Genomic DNA, 16,064 nt, shown 5'->3' with positions numbered 1-16,064 from the left:
TTCCTCCATAGTTCTTCGTCTCCGATGAGGACCCCCACATGACCTACAGGTCCGACTCCTCCACCACCCCCCATGGGGTCCGAGACGTGAGCATCGTGACCCAGTCTGGTGTGGGGCTTGAGACTGATGACTCCACCTCCACAGAGTGAGTCCCGTAAAACAACCTGGAAACGTTCCTTTCTGTTATGAATGTTGAGTTGTGTTCCTGTTTGACAGCTGTTCTGACGACTATGGAGGATCTGTGGGAATCTATGAGCTTGGAATGTTGAAACTGATCTTTGATAGGCTAGAGAGGCTAAGCCCCCTCCCCTAAGTCCGCACCTATCTAATTGGTTGATCTTCAAAGATCGCAGCCTAGATTGACAGTAGATTGAATTTGGCAGACTGTTATCCAAGCTGCCAATCCCACTGAAGTTTTAATATAACTTGATGTTCTTTCTCTATTATTTTAATGACATTTGTGCATCTGTAACACACACGTGCACATGAACGCATGATTCATTCTGTCATTGTTACGGGTGGGAGGACAGAAGTCTCCCCCTGGTCTCCGCGCCGGTGTACCTGCTGTGGCGTCGGTTGTGTAACAATCGTGTTTGTCATTTTCGAGAAACGTTTACCAGTCTTCTTCACCCTCATTGGCCGAGAGCCACTCAGAAGCTCCCCTGATTGGCCGTCGGGTTACCATGACCCTGGCATGTAGAGGGCCTGCTGCGTGTGATCCGACCAGACCCAATAACCTCCCCATATATCAGCCGTTGCCATAGAAACCCCCTGTCCTCTGGTACCAGAGACGGGGCTGGTTTGCAGTCGGTTCGTCTGTTCTAGCCCAAAGACCGGGTCTAGTCCCTTCCAGAACGTCTGAAAGACCTGAAGCATCCCTGGTAACAGAGGGCTTGTGGTGGTGTTTGGATGGTGGATCTACCTGAAGCTTCGTCTGGAGTAACCTGGAGGTGTTTTGGGGTGAAGGACTGAAGGAACCTAAAACTGGTCCTGAAACCTTGATTTGGACCAGGTGGTTTGATGCGTATGGTTCATAGGATTGCTGCCTCCCCTTTTCGTTTACATCTCGTTATTTACATTATCGTCAAAAGCGAATTGGATAAGTGACGAAACCAAAAGACAGCTGGACAGGAAAAACCAGGTTGGTCATTTTGTGTTTATTATTTATTACCGCTAGTGCAGTTTAGCCGCTGATCACACTTCACAGGGCTTTCTACGTTCTGTGCTGCGTAACACTCATCCTCCGGTGGAACGTCTCACTTCATATCTGTGTTTTAAGGTCTTTGGGTGACGAGCGGTCCGACTGCGCTTCTCCCTCCTCCCACTCCTTTCCTCCTTCCCTCCTCATCCCTCCGTCTCCTCCCTCCTTGTCCCCCTCCCCCCCGCTCCGCCCCAGGAAGCCAGAGTCCCCCAGCCCGGCCAGCCCGGCGTCCTCCAAGGCGGGCGCCGACCACCCCCCGCTGGGCCGCGTGTCCTCCACCAGCCGCAGCTACGACCTGACGGAGCGCCGCCGGACGGGCAACATGACGGGGGCGGAGCAGGCCAAGTACCAGCGCATCCCCACTGACGAGAGCGAGGCCCAGACCCTGGCCTCCGCCGACCTGGATGGCATCAAGAGTGAGGCCCAATCCCACTTCTACCCCTTCCCCTTCCCCCTCCCCCCTTCCCCTTACCCCTTCAAAACAAGGGGGAGGGGGAAGGGGAAGGGGTAAGGGGTAGAAATGGGATTGGGCCTAAGAGAGACCGCTCCCGGCTCATCCCTGACCCATCCGGTCATCTCTACTTTGATTGGTTCCGGGAATCCAGCTTGCCTGTCAATCACATTCGATTTGGTCTCATTGGTTGAGAAACGTAGGGAGGGAGCAGAGAGTTTATTCTCTCCTCTGGTTCCCAGGCTACCTTTTCAGTGTAGGGGTTGCAATAACCAGTCCTAGGCTAAAGGACTTTTCTGTATGATACAAGAAACTGGGTTAGTTTCCTAACACTGGCACAAGACTTTTCTCATGTATGTGATGTCTAGACAGATGACAACTCCTGTGTGTGTGTGTGTGTGTGTGTGTGTGTGTGTGTGTGTGTGTGTGTGTGTGTGTGTGTGTGTGTGTGTGTGTGTGTGTGTGTGTGTGTGTGTGTGTGTGTGTGTGTGTGCGTGCGCGTTTTAACGAGCGGCTCTGTGTTTGGTTCCACCTGTGGGCCCTCTTGACACATCAGGAGGGAGTGGGGCCAAGCCATATGATTCATGGCCGGTGGCCCCGCCCCCTCAGTGGAGAGCGCCGCCCCCCTCGGAGAGCAAGTCAGACAGGGTCTTTAATAACTTTAGCTGTTCCCCCCCATCAGCCTCAGAGGGCCCTGGAACAGACCCCAGATACAGCCTGCACTAATGAGAGAGAGAGGGGGGAGATGGGATGGAGGGGGAGAGGGAAAGGAGGAGGAGGAGGAGGAGGACGGGGTGGGTGGATGAGGGATCAGTGCTCAGAAGCTCATTAAGGTCTCTATTGGAACCAAGAGGATGACCCTGAAGTCCATCAGGACATCTCCTATCTGTTGATTAGCCTGGGAAGAGGGCAGCTGGCTGCTGCTCAAGCAGCAGTGTTTAACCTCCATCACCGGCACCACCGCCTCCACCAGCACCGCCCCTCCTGTCCCCGTCTGGGCCCGGCCCAGCTCTGTCTTGACTCCCGGCCCCGCTAACGCTCTCTGACGGCTCCACGCCTCGGCGCGGGTCAGCCGCCGGTCAGGTTGTGGGTGTCACATCACCAAGGCAACCGTGCCAACTTAACCCCCCCATCTCTAAGCCCATTCCTCCCTCAAGAGGCCGGTGCCCCCCATGGGTCCAGATAAGCCCAGGTTCTGGCCGGCCCATCTCCACACTTCTCAGGTCCACTTACCAGCGCCTGGCTGCCCCTGGTTGGAGCATGGAGGTTGACTGATCACTGACTAGGGGAAGGTTTATAGAAGGGAAGACTCTATTCGGAACAATCAGCGTTTTTGGGGTGTTTTGCGTATCGAGACGGTACCAGGTTGTATTTGTTTTTATACAGGGATGGTTTTAATGAAGGAGAGTTTTTCAGTTTATTATGTGGGCGTCACTACTGTGGAGGCAGGTAAGGGCGCTCTTATCTCAAGGGGAAATTACCGTTTCCATATCAGAATCCATATGTGCTGTTATTTCTTAGAGTTAGACTGCACTGTGATTATATTTGTCAGGGATTATAATGTTGTTTACAGTATCTGGACAGAGTTGCCAGAACAGAACCGGTTTAGGTGACTTTAGGGTGTCTGATAAAGTTCTGGGAAATAATGAAAACTAAAGATGACATGTTTTTCATTTGGAAAGGTCAGATTGTCACTGTGATTTCAACAAATTTATTTAAATAGTCCTTATCATTCCCTCGTTTTAACGGGGTGGATCAACGTTACGTACTCCATATCATTCTCTATCCTTTAACCGCTCCCTATGTGTCTCTGCTCTCCTGTCCATTGCGGCAATAAAAGCACACATAGCCACACATGTTGTAGAAGAACTAAATCCCTTACCCTTTCCTTTTCCAAATGGGACCACGATTAATCCCGTCCTCCAAGGTGTCCTGCTGGCTCCCGCCCTCCTAACCCCGGGAATGTGCCCTCTGTTCAGGCCATCGCTTTGAAGATGTCCCCGGGGTCCGCAGGCACCTGGTGCGGAAGAGCACCAAGGGACAGGTGGTCCACACAGGGAAGGACCACAAGGAGCCCAGCACCCGCAACCGCAAGCAGGACCACACGCCCCACGAGGTGAGAGCCCGCAGAACCCCCAGCCTCCACCAGGGGGCAGGGGCGAGCCCAGGGATTGGGATATGCCCTTTAAAGCAATGTGGATGCAACCCTGACCAGCCCTTATTACGCAGTTGATGACGATCAATATCTAAAAGAGTAAACAGAAATGGTTGTGTTTGGTCATTTAATCAAGTTAGGTAGGTATGCATTCTCCACACTGTAACTACAAAGTGTTATTGTGGGCCAACCTTAACTAGCCTGGACACGCTGCTGCTGGGTTTAAGCATTGCCCTCTGTCGGTCGTAGTCCTTCTTGGGACATGGTGTGTGTGTGTGTGTTTAACGAAAGAGACGGTTTGGTGGTGATCTGGTTTTTAACATTGTAGAGGGCGATGGTGTTCCAAATCAGGGTTTTAGACCCAGAAACATATAGGACAGAAATGTTGAAGATGGAAAAATTACTGTGACCTTTTAATCTCTCTGATAAGCAGGATAATGAAGATCCATGGAAATGTTTTGGACAGGCTTAGACACTGCCCCCTCTCTCCAATCTTCTCTTTCCTCTCCTCTCCTCCTGTCTTTCATCCCCTCTCCCCCTCTCACTCCATCTATCGTCCCCATTAATCCTCTCTTCTCTCTCCCCTCCTCTTACCTCCTATCCACTCCTCTCTCCTCATATCTTCTCCCCTCCTTCTCTCTCTTCTCCGCTACCCTCTCATCCTCTTTGCTCTCTCCTATCGACTCCCTGTTCCTTTCCTCTCTTCCCTCCGCCTCTCTTCCTCTCTTAATCTCCTCCCTTCTCTCCTCCTCACTCCCCTACTTTCCTCTCTTCTTCTTTTCTTTACAATCTTGCCTCCCCTTTGGTTTACCTCCTCTCCTCCCCTATCTCCTTTTGTATGGGGGTCGGCCAGGGACCGGGACGACATTAAAAATGAACGAGTTACTTCTTTCCTTTCACACACCCAATAGAGAGGGAGAGAGAGAGGAGGGCGTAGGGATGAGCCCAGGTAACCAGACACTGTGAGACATGTTTTATTCACATCCAGACTCACACACACACACACACACACACAAGCATATGCACACGCATGCACGCACATACGGACACGCACATACGGACACACACATATGAACACACAGAAACACACATACAGACATGCACATTCGGAAACGCACACGCATACGGACACACAGAAACAATACACAGACATGCACATTCCGACACACACAAATTCGGACACACACACCGACGACCCACAGACCCACAGGTAAACAAGAGCTCAGAGGTGGTATCCTGTAGAGGTGTGTGTGTGTGTGTGAGGAGTGGACCTCTGTGGGTCCTGGTGTCTGGATCAGCGGTCCTCTGTGTGGGACCGGGTCCCTGGATCAGCAGCGCTCCCACGTCTCTCTGACCTGTGGCCCCCCCTGCCCGCCCAGCCGGTGGTTCTGTTCCGCTCCGCCTCACGGCCCCAGGCCCTGCTGCTCTCCGAGCTCCTCAAGATGCGGCCGCAGAAGGTGAGGCGCCGGACCCCCGCCCCCGGGCTGTGTGTGGCGCGGTCGGGCCGTCAGGGCATGGTGTGGGGGGCCCCCGCCCGGACTCTGGAGGATAACACCACGGGGGAGAGGGCTGGGGGGGAACTGGTAGCATGGGGCTGGGGAGTGTGGTTGGCTCACAGGGTGGCCAACAGCTTTGTGGATGTCGTCGTTGGTTTGTTGTTTAAGTGGAGGTCCTGTGTGTCTACTACAGGAGATGGGTCGGGTTGTGTGTGGTTTAAAACCGGCGGTACTGACCCCATCAGAAGTGTTGTTGTGTCTTTTGAGCCTGAATAACCCGGAACGGAGTGAAGCACGTCGGCTGTCGTTGTTCTGATCATATTCACATGCTCTGAGGCTTTTACTTTGAAAGGTATTTTCAACTTGCTTCCACAGTCAACAGGGCAGGTCTTTTACTTTGGCGTGTGTGTGTCTCGTAACCCCTGCTTCCTGACAGCACGAGCTTGGATGTGCACGGTCTCTCACCTCTGTCCACTACCCCCTCTCACTCACTGTGTGTGTCTGTCTGTCTGTCTGTCTGTCTGTCTGTCTGTCTGTCTGTCTGTCTGTCTGTCTGTCCCTCTGTCCCTCTGTGTCTGTCTTTGTGTGTGTGTGTGTGATGTGCCCTCCAGGTGTTTGTGGAGCTGAATGAGCTCACCATGGACAAGAATCAGGAGATGCAGTGGAAGGAGACGGCTCGCTGGATCAAGTTTGAGGAGGACGTGGAGGAGGAGACGGAGCGCTGGGGCAAGCCTCACGTCGCCTCGCTCTCCTTCAGATCCCTGCTGGAGCTGCGCAAGACCATATCCCATGGTGAGCAGGAGGAGGAGGAGGAGGATGGGGGGTGGGGAAGGACGAAGAGCTGAAGGAAGAAGTTGTCAGGGAGAGAAAGGGGAGGAAGAGCAGAGAGAGTAAAGGCTTAGTTATGGTTCCACGTTGACGCACGTTGATCAGGTTTTAGTGAGCGGACCAATCACAACCCTTGCTGCTGCATCGCCTCGACGCAAGGTTACAGTTTTTGGGATGCGCACATCAGGCCCTTGTGGTGGACGTAAGGAGGGTCCGTAAGGACGTAATGGGCCCGTTAACCCCCTTGCGTTAGCTTAACGTGAAACCATAATTAAGCCTTAAGATATAGAATGTGGAAAACTCTGTGTCTTAAGAAGGCATCCGCTCTTTGTATTCTACATTGTTCCAGGCGCGGTTCTGTTGGACCTTGACCAGAAGAGTCTCCCGGGCATCGCCCACCAGGTGGTGGAGCAGATGATCATCTCCGACCAGATCAAGGCTGAGGACCGGGCCAACGTCCTGCGGGCCCTGCTGCTGAAACACAGGTAACTGGACCAGTGACACCTAGACAAGCTAGACTAGGCCCAGTAAGACCAAGACCAGTAACATCTAGACCAGTTAAACAAGGACCAGTTAGACCGGGACCAACTTGATAGCGCGCGGGTTACTTGTATTCTGTATGTCTTGTCTCTGGTGACACTAATTGACATCCCTATAGGCAAATTATGTCATTTATGCAATCCCCCTTCCTCCTGCTAACTCTGCCCTCCATCCCTCCCTCTACTTCTACCTTCTCCCTCCATTCTCACCCTCCATCCCTCCCTCCTCTCACCCTCCCTCCCTCCCTCCTCTCTCATCCTCCCTCCCTCCTCTCACCCTCCCTCCCTCCCTCCTCTCTCATCCTCTCTCATCCTCCCTTCCTCCTATCTCACCCTCCCTCCCTCCTCTCTCACCCTCCCCCCTCCACTCTCACCCTCCCTCCCTCCACTCTCACCCTCCCTCCCTCTCCCCCTCCACCCACTCCTCTAGTCATCCGAGCGATGAGAAGGAGCACACGCCCCACTTCCCGAGGAACATCTCAGCAGCCAGCCTGGGCAGCCTCATCCCCCACCACCACCACCACCACCATCACCACCACCAGCCCTCCAACCACCATCACCCCCACCCGACAGAACCCACGGTCACAGACCCCCTCATGGGCTCCACCACAGTCCCCGGGGAGGCGGAGCTCCACATCGACATAGAGAAGAACGACGCACAGGTGAGTCCGGGGGCTCACCTTGAATGGGTCGCAGGGTCCTCATCAGGGGAGGTTTCAGTTTTCCTGATTCCCCCTGTTTTCTGACGGTAGCTCTGATGTCTTCCTGTAGTTTTCCCAGAGTAAGGAGTCCTCCTTGGGGGCCATGCATCGCTCCAAGTCCAAACACGAGCTGAAGCTCCTGGAGAAGATCCCCGAGAACGCAGAGGCCACGGTGGTCCTCGTGGGTCAGTGATCTGTTCTCCTCCTCCACAGAGCAGCTAGTGTCTTTAGCTGCGCTCAAAGGGGCCGTTTGTTAGAGGATCCCATAGACAATAGGGACGGCGGCCATGTTGTGTTCTTTGTTAAATCTCTTCACACAATGCCGATGTCGAGACCTTCTGGCCATCCGTCTATCAACCTATTCACTCATCCATATTTCTATCATCCTTCACTCCATCTATCTATCTCGCTATCCATCATCCTTCAATCAATTAGTCCATATGCGACCATACACATAGAATCTATCCCCTGGGCCAACCCCCTTAACAACCTACCATCCATCCAACAAACAGTTCTTCCACCATTATGACCGCATCCATCCAACGTCCCTATCGCTTCTCTAGCCTCCCGACCCCCCACAGCCATCCACCCATTCGGCAGTAGCTCTGCTAGTGTATGTTCTGTTCAATGTACTACGATCCGTAGTGGTGTACTGAGTGTCTTCTGGTCCGGTTCTCCAGGCAGCCTTGACTTCCTGGAGCAGCCCACCATGGCGTTTGTGCGGCTGCTGGAGGCGGTGGAGCTGGACTCGGTGCTGGAGGTCCCGGTGCCGGTCCGCTTCCTGTTCGTCCTGCTGGGCCCGCCCAGCACCAGCATGGACTACCACCAGATTGGACGATCCATCTCCACCCTCATGTCTGACAAGGTTGGCCATGAAATCTGACATCATACACTTTGGGTTTAGAGATCTTAAGTTGTAGCGCCTGGTATTTAGTCGAGACTTGTGAATGCAGTGATCCCCAGTGTGAACCCAGTGTGAACCCGCTGTGAACCCAGTGTGAACCCAGTGTGAACCCAGTGTGAACCCGCTGTGAACCCAGTGTGAACCCAGTGTGAACCCAGTGTGAACCCAGTGTGAACCCGCTGTGAACCCAGTGTGAACCCAGTGTGAACCCGCTGTGAACCCAGTGTGAACCCAGTGTGAACCCGCTGTGAACCCGCTGTGAACCCACTGTGAACCCGGTGTGAACCCGGTGTGAACCCGGTGTGAACCCGGTGTGAACCCAGTGTGAACCCAGTGTGAACCCGGTGTGAACCCAGTGTGACCTCAGCATTGATCCTGTGTGACTCGCCGTTAGCTCCGTCTGACTCCCCCTTCCTCCCCATCGGCCCCGACCAGCTCTTCCACGAGGCGGCCTACCTGGCAGACGACAGGCAGGACCTGCTGAACGCCATCAACAGCTTCCTGGACCTCAGCATCGTGCTGCCGCCGTCCGAGATGGGCGGGGACGAGCTGCTGCACTCGGTCTCCCGCTTCCAGAAGGAGATGCTCCGCAAGAGGGAGGAGCAGGAGGTCAAGCTGCTGGAGCCCAAGAGCATGGAGGAGAAGGGTGAGAGTCCGCTCCTCTGAGGCCAGGGTCCACCTGGATACAAGACGGCTATGGGTTGATATTGGATGATTCAGAAAAAATGTAACTGCGGGAAACTTGTGTTGGTCCACTTTACATGATGAGATTTTGTTTGCGGTAAAAAACATTGGACCTAAAAATGTCAGAAATCAAACCACCCAATGATCAGGCATATCCCTGTCGCATATGGGGTACGCTGTGCTGCAGTGCTCTGGTGTACCCCGAGGTGGTGGGGGCAGCTCCACCGTACCCTGACATGTCCCCCCCCCCCCCCCCCCCCCCCCCCCCCGGTCCCCAGAGGCCCTGCTGAAGCCCCCCAAGAAAGAGGACGACCCCCTGGAGCGAACGGGCCGTCCGTTCGGCGGGCTGATCCGGGACGTCCGCCGCCGCTACCCCAAGTACCTGAGCGACTTCAAGGACGCGCTCAACGCCCAGTGCGCCGCCGCCGTCCTCTTCATCTACTTCGCCGCTCTCTCCCCCGCCATCACCTTCGGAGGACTGCTGGGTGAGACACCGACACAAACACGTCAAGGGCGAGGGGGTGTTTATTTGTTACCCGGTTCATTTGAAAGGCATTTCTATGTGTGCCTGTATTGTTTTACATGGTTTGTAAGTGTGCGATGCTGAATTCAGGTTTCTTAAACGCTGTGTTTGGATACAAACAAAGTCTTGATTGGTGACTTGGTTCCAGGGGAGAAGACGGAGGGTCTGATTGGTGTGTCTGAGCTGATCGTCTCCACGTCGATGCAGGGCATTGTGTTCACGCTGCTGGGGGCCCAGCCCCTCCTGGTGGTGGGCTTCTCAGGACCCCTGCTGGTGTTTGAGGAGGCCTTCTACACGGTGAGTACCCCGCCTAGGTCCTCCGCGAGCATCGCAGCACGTACGAGAGGGGCTCACAGACGGCCTCAGCCGTGGTTGATTTTGTAACGATCCATCGTGGGGGATGGTGTTTTAAAGGTTTTACAGAGACACCCGGGTGTCGTGCAGTAGAGTGATGCATTGTGGGGGGTTGTGTTTCCAGTTCTGCAAGGCCAACGAGGTGGAGTACCTGACGGGCCGGGTCTGGATCGGCTTCTGGCTCATCATCATCGTCACGGTGATGGTGGCGTTCGAGGGCAGCTTCCTGGTCCGCTTCGTCTCCCGCTTCACCCAGGAGATCTTCTCCTTCCTCATCTCCCTCATCTTCATCTGCGAGACCTTCATCAAGCTTGGCCGGGTATGCTCATCATCATCATCATCATCGTTGTCCTCGTCCTCTTCGTGGTAATCGTAATGCTCACAGCAGAAAGCATCCCCCACAGGCCCGGGTCCATGAGGCTTTAGTCCTCCTGTCTACGTGGTATAAGGTGGACGACCATGCGGAGAGGTCTTCTGCCTTGTAGCCTCTCACTCCGGATTCCAGGGTTTGATTTCTGGGTGCGCGTGTGCGTGTGTTATGCAGATAATGGTGAAGTTAAGTGAGTGCTTGTTGGACGTGTTCCAAAACTCGGGGTTCAAACGGTTATGTTTTCATAACGAGGGCTTATCTGGAAGCTGGACTGATGAATATGCTCTGTGATTGGCTGTGAGTGGTGACTGGGTTCCTGCCTGGGTAAACTGTTATCTAATCTAATTCAGAAGGAGGACAAAGCTGTTCTTCTGAGAAATAGCTCCAGTGTGTGTGTGTGTGTGTGTGTGTGTGTGTGTGTGTGTGTGTGTGTGTGTGTGTGTGTGTGTGTGTGTGTGTGTGTGTGTGTGTGTGTGTGTGTGTGTGTGTGTGTGTGTGTGTGTGTGTGTGTGTGTACTGTATGTTTATGTATGTATATAGCTACATTCAATGTTTATGTGCTGAATATATATGATGTCTTTTTTGTCTGTGTATGTTTATAATTGTTATAAATGGGTATATATATACTTAAATCCTGTGTGTGTTTATATGCTGTTTTAAACATTATTGATGTATGTTTTGTGTAGATGTACTGACTGAATTAGTGACATCTCTTTCACAGATCTTCAAGGAGCACCCGTTGAAGCGCTGTTCCCTCGGTAACGGTAGTGACTCAGAGCTCCAGAACCTGACGGTGCCGCTGGTCGCCGTGGGTAACGGCACCGTGGTGCCGCTGAATGTGCTGGGCGAGCCCAACACGGCACTGCTGTCCCTGGTGCTCATGGCGGGGACCTTCCTCATCGCCTTCTACCTGCGCAAGTTCAAGAACAGCGCCTTCTTCCCCGGCAGGGTGAGCCCACGCCTCCTGCCTCCCCCTCCTCCCCCTCCTCCCCCTCCACCCCTCTGGGCCTTTTGTTAGGAAGTGTCCCTCGTTATGAAGGGTGTGACTGTAAGGCAACACACGTCCCACTGGCGTGCTGCTAGCTCATGCATGTGTTAGCCATAGCGTGCAAATGGGCCACGCGTTGGTCCGCTACGTTTATATGACCTGCTATAAAGGTCCTGCTAGCATTTAAGCGTCTCATTTCTGCCGGGAATGCACCCTTTAGTTGTGAATGCTCCTCTGAGAGTACCTGAATTTAAGTATTTAACCCAACTTTATTACAATGAACAAACGAAAAGTAATCTTATGTATCTTGCGTTTTGGAAAAGAAATCTACTTCACCTTGCATTGTTGAGATGCTAAAGGGAAGAAAAATGCATTGTGGGTAAGAGGGGAGGTCCCCGTGACGCCGGGGGAGCGGGGACCTCCCCTCTTACCCACAATGCATTGTGTGTAAGAGGGGAGGTCCCCGTGACGCCGGGGGAGCGGGGCGGTCTTGTCTGACTGCTGCGTGTTGGTCGATCAGTTCCGTAGGGTTATCGGAGACTTCGGAGTCCCCATCGCCATCCTCATCACCGTGCTGTTGGATTACTGTGTCGAGGACACGTACACACAAGTACGTACATCTACCTACTGATCTGCCTACGACCCTAACCTACCTATCTACCTATCCCCCCACAAAGAACCACATACTGTAACTCCACATCATCCCATGGTTCTTCTTTCTCCACCTCCTACTCGTTCTGTTTCTGTGTCTCTCTCAATCCATCCGTTTTCCTCTTCCTCTGTCCTTACATCCCACTCTCTCCCTCTCCGCCCCTCCCGCCCTGTAGAAGCTGAGTGTCCCCAGTGGTTTCTCGGTCACCAGTCCGGACAAGAGGGGCTGGTTCATCAACCCTCTGGGCGTCGTCAAGCCCTTCCCCATCTGGATGATGTTCGCCTGCGCGCTGCCGGCCCTCCTGGTCTTCATCCTCATCTTCATGGAGACCCAGATCACCACGTGAGTGGACCCGGACCGCCACTAGCGGGACCACCAGCGGTGTTTAGGCTAGAGGGTCCCTGCAGATAAAGGCCGGTGGAGCTGCCTGTGCTGCTGTGTTACCGACAGACGGTCTAGTGTGAGAAGTGACCATGTGTGTACCTCTGTGTGTCCAGGTTGATCGTGAGTAAGAAGGAGCGAATGCTGGTGAAGGGCTCGGGGTTCCACCTGGACCTCTTCCTCATCGTGGTGCTGGGGGGCTTCTCTGCGCTGTTCGGCCTGCCCTGGATGGCAGCCGCCACTGTGCGCTCCGTCACCCATGCCAACGCCCTCACCGTCATGAGCAAGGCCGTCGCCCCCGGCGACAAGCCCCGCATCCAGGAAGTGAAGGAGCAGAGGGTCACGGGTCTGCTCGTGGCCATCCTGGTCGGTGAGTGGGCACTGTCGCGGAAACATTTGTATTGTTTTATCAATTTAATGGTATGGTTATATTTATTGGTCTTCATTTTCATGGCCGTTATTATTATTTATGATTTCCTTCAAACACCAATGCAGGTTTTCTTATGAGTGTCCATAACCTGGGCTGAGAGCTTCAGTTGGGAATCCAAACCAAGGCAGGACTTTTACTTTGTAAAGCAGGAAGTGCCCACCAGAGGCATGTGTTGATTGCTCCGTGTCCCCTCCCCAGGACTGTCCATTGTGATCGGGGAGCTGCTGAGGCAGATCCCCCTGGCCGTCCTGTTTGGGATCTTCCTCTACATGGGCGTCATGTCCCTCAACGGCATCCAGCTCACCGAGCGCATGATGCTGCTGCTTATGCCGCCCAAATACCACCCAGACCACACCTACGTCCGCAAGGTAACCACGGCAACCCATCAGCATCACATCATATACTACCACCCAGAACACAACTCAGCCACAAGCTTACTACAACCACCCCTCAGCATTACAGCATATAGTACCACACCGTCCACACCTATGTCACAAATAACCATAGTTACCCTTGCTCTGGTCTGATTGGTTGGTTACGTTTAGGGTCCTCAAAGAGAGGTCTAAATGGACAGGGATGCTACATGGATTGGGTCTAGGCAGCGTGTCACAGTGTTTGTCCTGTGCAGGTGCGGACACTGCGGATGCACCTGTTCACCTGCATCCAGCTGGTGTGTCTGGCAGCGCTGTGGGTCGTCATGTCGACCGAGGCGTCGCTGGCCTTCCCCTTTGTCCTCATCCTCACCGTCCCCGTCAAGATGTTCCTGCTGCCCCGCATCTTCACCTCCAGAGAGATGATCTGTGTAAGTTCATCCCGTGATATACCCCTCCATGCGCCACTACCAGACCGTAATCTGTTGATCTCTCACTGTGGTTCGTTCTCTGCATCTCTCCCTCTGTTCATCTCTCTGTCTCTCTCCCTCCAGCTGGACGCCGACGACGCAGAGCCAAAGTTTGACGAGCGGGAGGGACACGACGAGTATGACACCATGCATATGCCAGTTTAACGTTGCCCAGCAACCACATCCTTGACCCAGGGGGTGACTGATCACGCTTACACCACCAATTCTGTGTGAGTCCGGAGTCCGACTCACTTTCCTAGAATACACTGTGATTAAAAGAGGTAAACCCAAACCTTGAGTCCAGCATTCCGAGACCAGAAGCTGATTGGACGAAGCTCCGCTGACGACGTGGGTCTTGGGTCATGACAATGGGTTCAGTTAAGTACCAGCCCATTCAAGACCCAACCAATCGAACCTCGCACCAACTGACGCCTTTCTCTCTTGTTAGCTGCTGGCATCGAGGAGGAGTCCGGCCGTGCGCCGCTTGTACTAATATAGTGGAACACTTGTGTGCACAAAAACACAAACGACTAAAAGATAGTGGCTTAGTTTAAATTAGAGTAGCCTTTTAATCACCAGAGATCATTTTTGACCCGTGTTAATATTCCAGGGGAGGAGAGGTTAAAAATCTGGCAATAATATTGTTATGATGCTGGACCCAGACTAGGATTATAACCTGGGATTAGAGTGGTCACACATTCCTCTTTTACCATCTTAATTTATTTTAACTCACCAAGCGCCTTAGGAATAGAAATATGGGCTGTTTCCTGCCTTTATCTGCCTTCTCTTAGACCGCAGCCACTCAAGCTTCCAGCACTTTAAAAGACAAAGAATCTGGATGAGGAACTAAATGCTGTGTGTTTTAACGTAGATATTTGTAATATTTCTGTCGTCCCGCTGGACCTCTAATATACCCGCTCAATAAATCAGAGTTGCCTTAATTAGCTTTGTTGTAGCTCCCTAAATATATATCCCTGTGACTGATGTTTAATGTAATGTTTCTGTATTTTACAAAATCGTATTTATATGCATACTAACTGGCTGAATGTCGTTAGTTTTAGCCAGAGAATAGCTAGCTATGTTGCTTTGCGTTTGTGACTGGGGGAAGGTGCTGCAGTACATCGTCTCACCAACAGGGGGAGACATAAAAGTTGCTGAGACATAAGTACTGCTGTTGTACCAAAACCTTATAAATAAAAGCATCAGGGTACACACTAGTTACTAGATCATATAAGTCACTCGTCAAAACAGGTTATCTACCGTAGCTAAATAAAATTGTTGTCAAGTGGCTTGGTATTTTTTATTTTGCCCAAGCCATTGTGGCATGGTGTTCTGACTTATTCACTTAGTGAAATAAAGTTGAAAGGTTATTTTGTTAGCGGGTGCTAACTAAATATAATTGTGTTGTTTTGATTGCCAAACGTAGTGACGTACTAGTTTTTAGTCTGAACGATCATCAGTTCATTAATCTCAAGTCCTGGCACGCACTGAGCTTGAAAAAGTTGTGCAAGACATTTCACAACCCTTTTTATTGACCTATTGGTTTTCAACATTCCACAATGTGTTTGTAACTTCATTTTACATTTGTCTCTGGTAACGAAACTAACTATTTTTGCAATGCTTATAGAAGAAACCTTTCATTCAAGAATCATACTTATTTAACAAAATTCTACTTGATTCTAGACAATCTTGAATTTTGGCACCAATCTCTTTGCTGAAAACAAAGGCTTGTCAAACATTATTTTTAATTCATGCTAGGATTGCCGATAAGAACTTATGTTTTGTCTCAGAGTTTACTTGAGATTTATTTCTTTTCTTTGGTCCTATGTTTCTGTACATCTCCCATACCATCACAAGAGAAACCTGTTGGTATACGTCACATACTGAAATGTATCTAAATTAAACGTTTTGAATGCCCTTCAACCGTACAGTGTCCGTACAGTATGTATCTTTTGATTTAAAAATGTTTGAAGAGTGATCAGCACAAGTTGTTATTTTTACTATGTGTGTTTATCCAAATGCATTGTTACAGGAGTGAAGCTAAGATTGAATATGTAAAGAAAAAAGGTTTAATGAAGGTGTGTGTGTGTGTGTGTGTGTGTGTGTGTGTGTGTGTGTGTGTGTGTGTGTGTGTGTGTGTGTGTGTGTGTGTGTGTGTGTGTGTGTGTGTGTGTGTGTGTGTGTGTGTGTATCTGGCCTGTGGATTGTGTTAATCTGAATGTGACCAGTTTGTCAGAAGTAAATGCTATATTGTTCCATTTAAAAAAAAAAACGCAATACAAAGACAGAATTTACCTTGTACATAATTGGTTCAAATATTGATGGCAAATAAAGATAATTTTTTATTTATTCTGTCCGTTTCATGCCGTGGTTTCATTTTTCTTCAAGTTGTAGCATGTTGTGTAATCACTGAAATGGTTCAGCTATGAAAGTTGTTTCCTTTTTTTCGGTGTGGGTGTGGTCGGGTTTAATAGGGGATTGTTGATTTGTATGGTTTGGGCGCTAGTCTGGAGGGAGAGACGGAGAGATGGCGACTGTGTTCCTATTGCTTGTCTGTGTGGGAACT

The 16,064-nt window shown here is 51.6% G+C and overlaps 1 protein-coding gene across 8 annotated transcripts in view; it reads left to right on the top strand.

Annotated features, from left to right (window-relative positions):
* slc4a2b (solute carrier family 4 member 2b) overlaps window positions 1-15,850 on the top strand; it is a 49,292-nt gene extending 33,442 nt beyond the window's left edge. For 7 of the 8 annotated variants that reach the window (XM_060044716.1, XM_060044714.1, XM_060044715.1 and 4 more), the window contains 19 exons: window positions 12-145; window positions 1,397-1,617; window positions 3,632-3,768; window positions 5,915-6,095; window positions 6,481-6,616; window positions 7,101-7,332; window positions 7,442-7,556; window positions 8,052-8,236; window positions 8,711-8,921; window positions 9,238-9,444; window positions 9,631-9,779; window positions 9,961-10,155; window positions 10,928-11,155; window positions 11,715-11,804; window positions 12,022-12,188; window positions 12,344-12,597; window positions 12,856-13,025; window positions 13,286-13,459; window positions 13,583-15,850. In XM_060044716.1, coding sequence (XP_059900699.1) covers window positions 12-145; window positions 1,397-1,617; window positions 3,632-3,768; window positions 5,915-6,095; window positions 6,481-6,616; window positions 7,101-7,332; window positions 7,442-7,556; window positions 8,052-8,236; window positions 8,711-8,921; window positions 9,238-9,444; window positions 9,631-9,779; window positions 9,961-10,155; window positions 10,928-11,155; window positions 11,715-11,804; window positions 12,022-12,188; window positions 12,344-12,597; window positions 12,856-13,025; window positions 13,286-13,459; window positions 13,583-13,663 — 3,267 coding nt within the window. In that variant the 3' untranslated portion in view covers window positions 13,664-15,850. Of the gene's footprint in view, window positions 1-11; window positions 146-1,396; window positions 1,618-3,631; window positions 3,769-5,914; window positions 6,096-6,480; window positions 6,617-7,100; window positions 7,333-7,441; window positions 7,557-8,051; window positions 8,237-8,710; window positions 8,922-9,237; window positions 9,445-9,630; window positions 9,780-9,960; window positions 10,156-10,927; window positions 11,156-11,714; window positions 11,805-12,021; window positions 12,189-12,343; window positions 12,598-12,722; window positions 13,026-13,285; window positions 13,460-13,582 lie in introns of those variants that run through there. The other variant, XM_060044720.1, reaches the window with a different exon arrangement.
* Window positions 15,851-16,064: the final 214 nt, after the last annotated feature.

Source organism: Gadus macrocephalus, chromosome 23 (assembly GCF_031168955.1).
Source record: "Gadus macrocephalus chromosome 23, ASM3116895v1".
NCBI lineage: Eukaryota > Metazoa > Chordata > Actinopteri > Gadiformes > Gadidae > Gadus > Gadus macrocephalus.
This window is presented reverse-complemented; position numbering and strand designations above follow the sequence as displayed.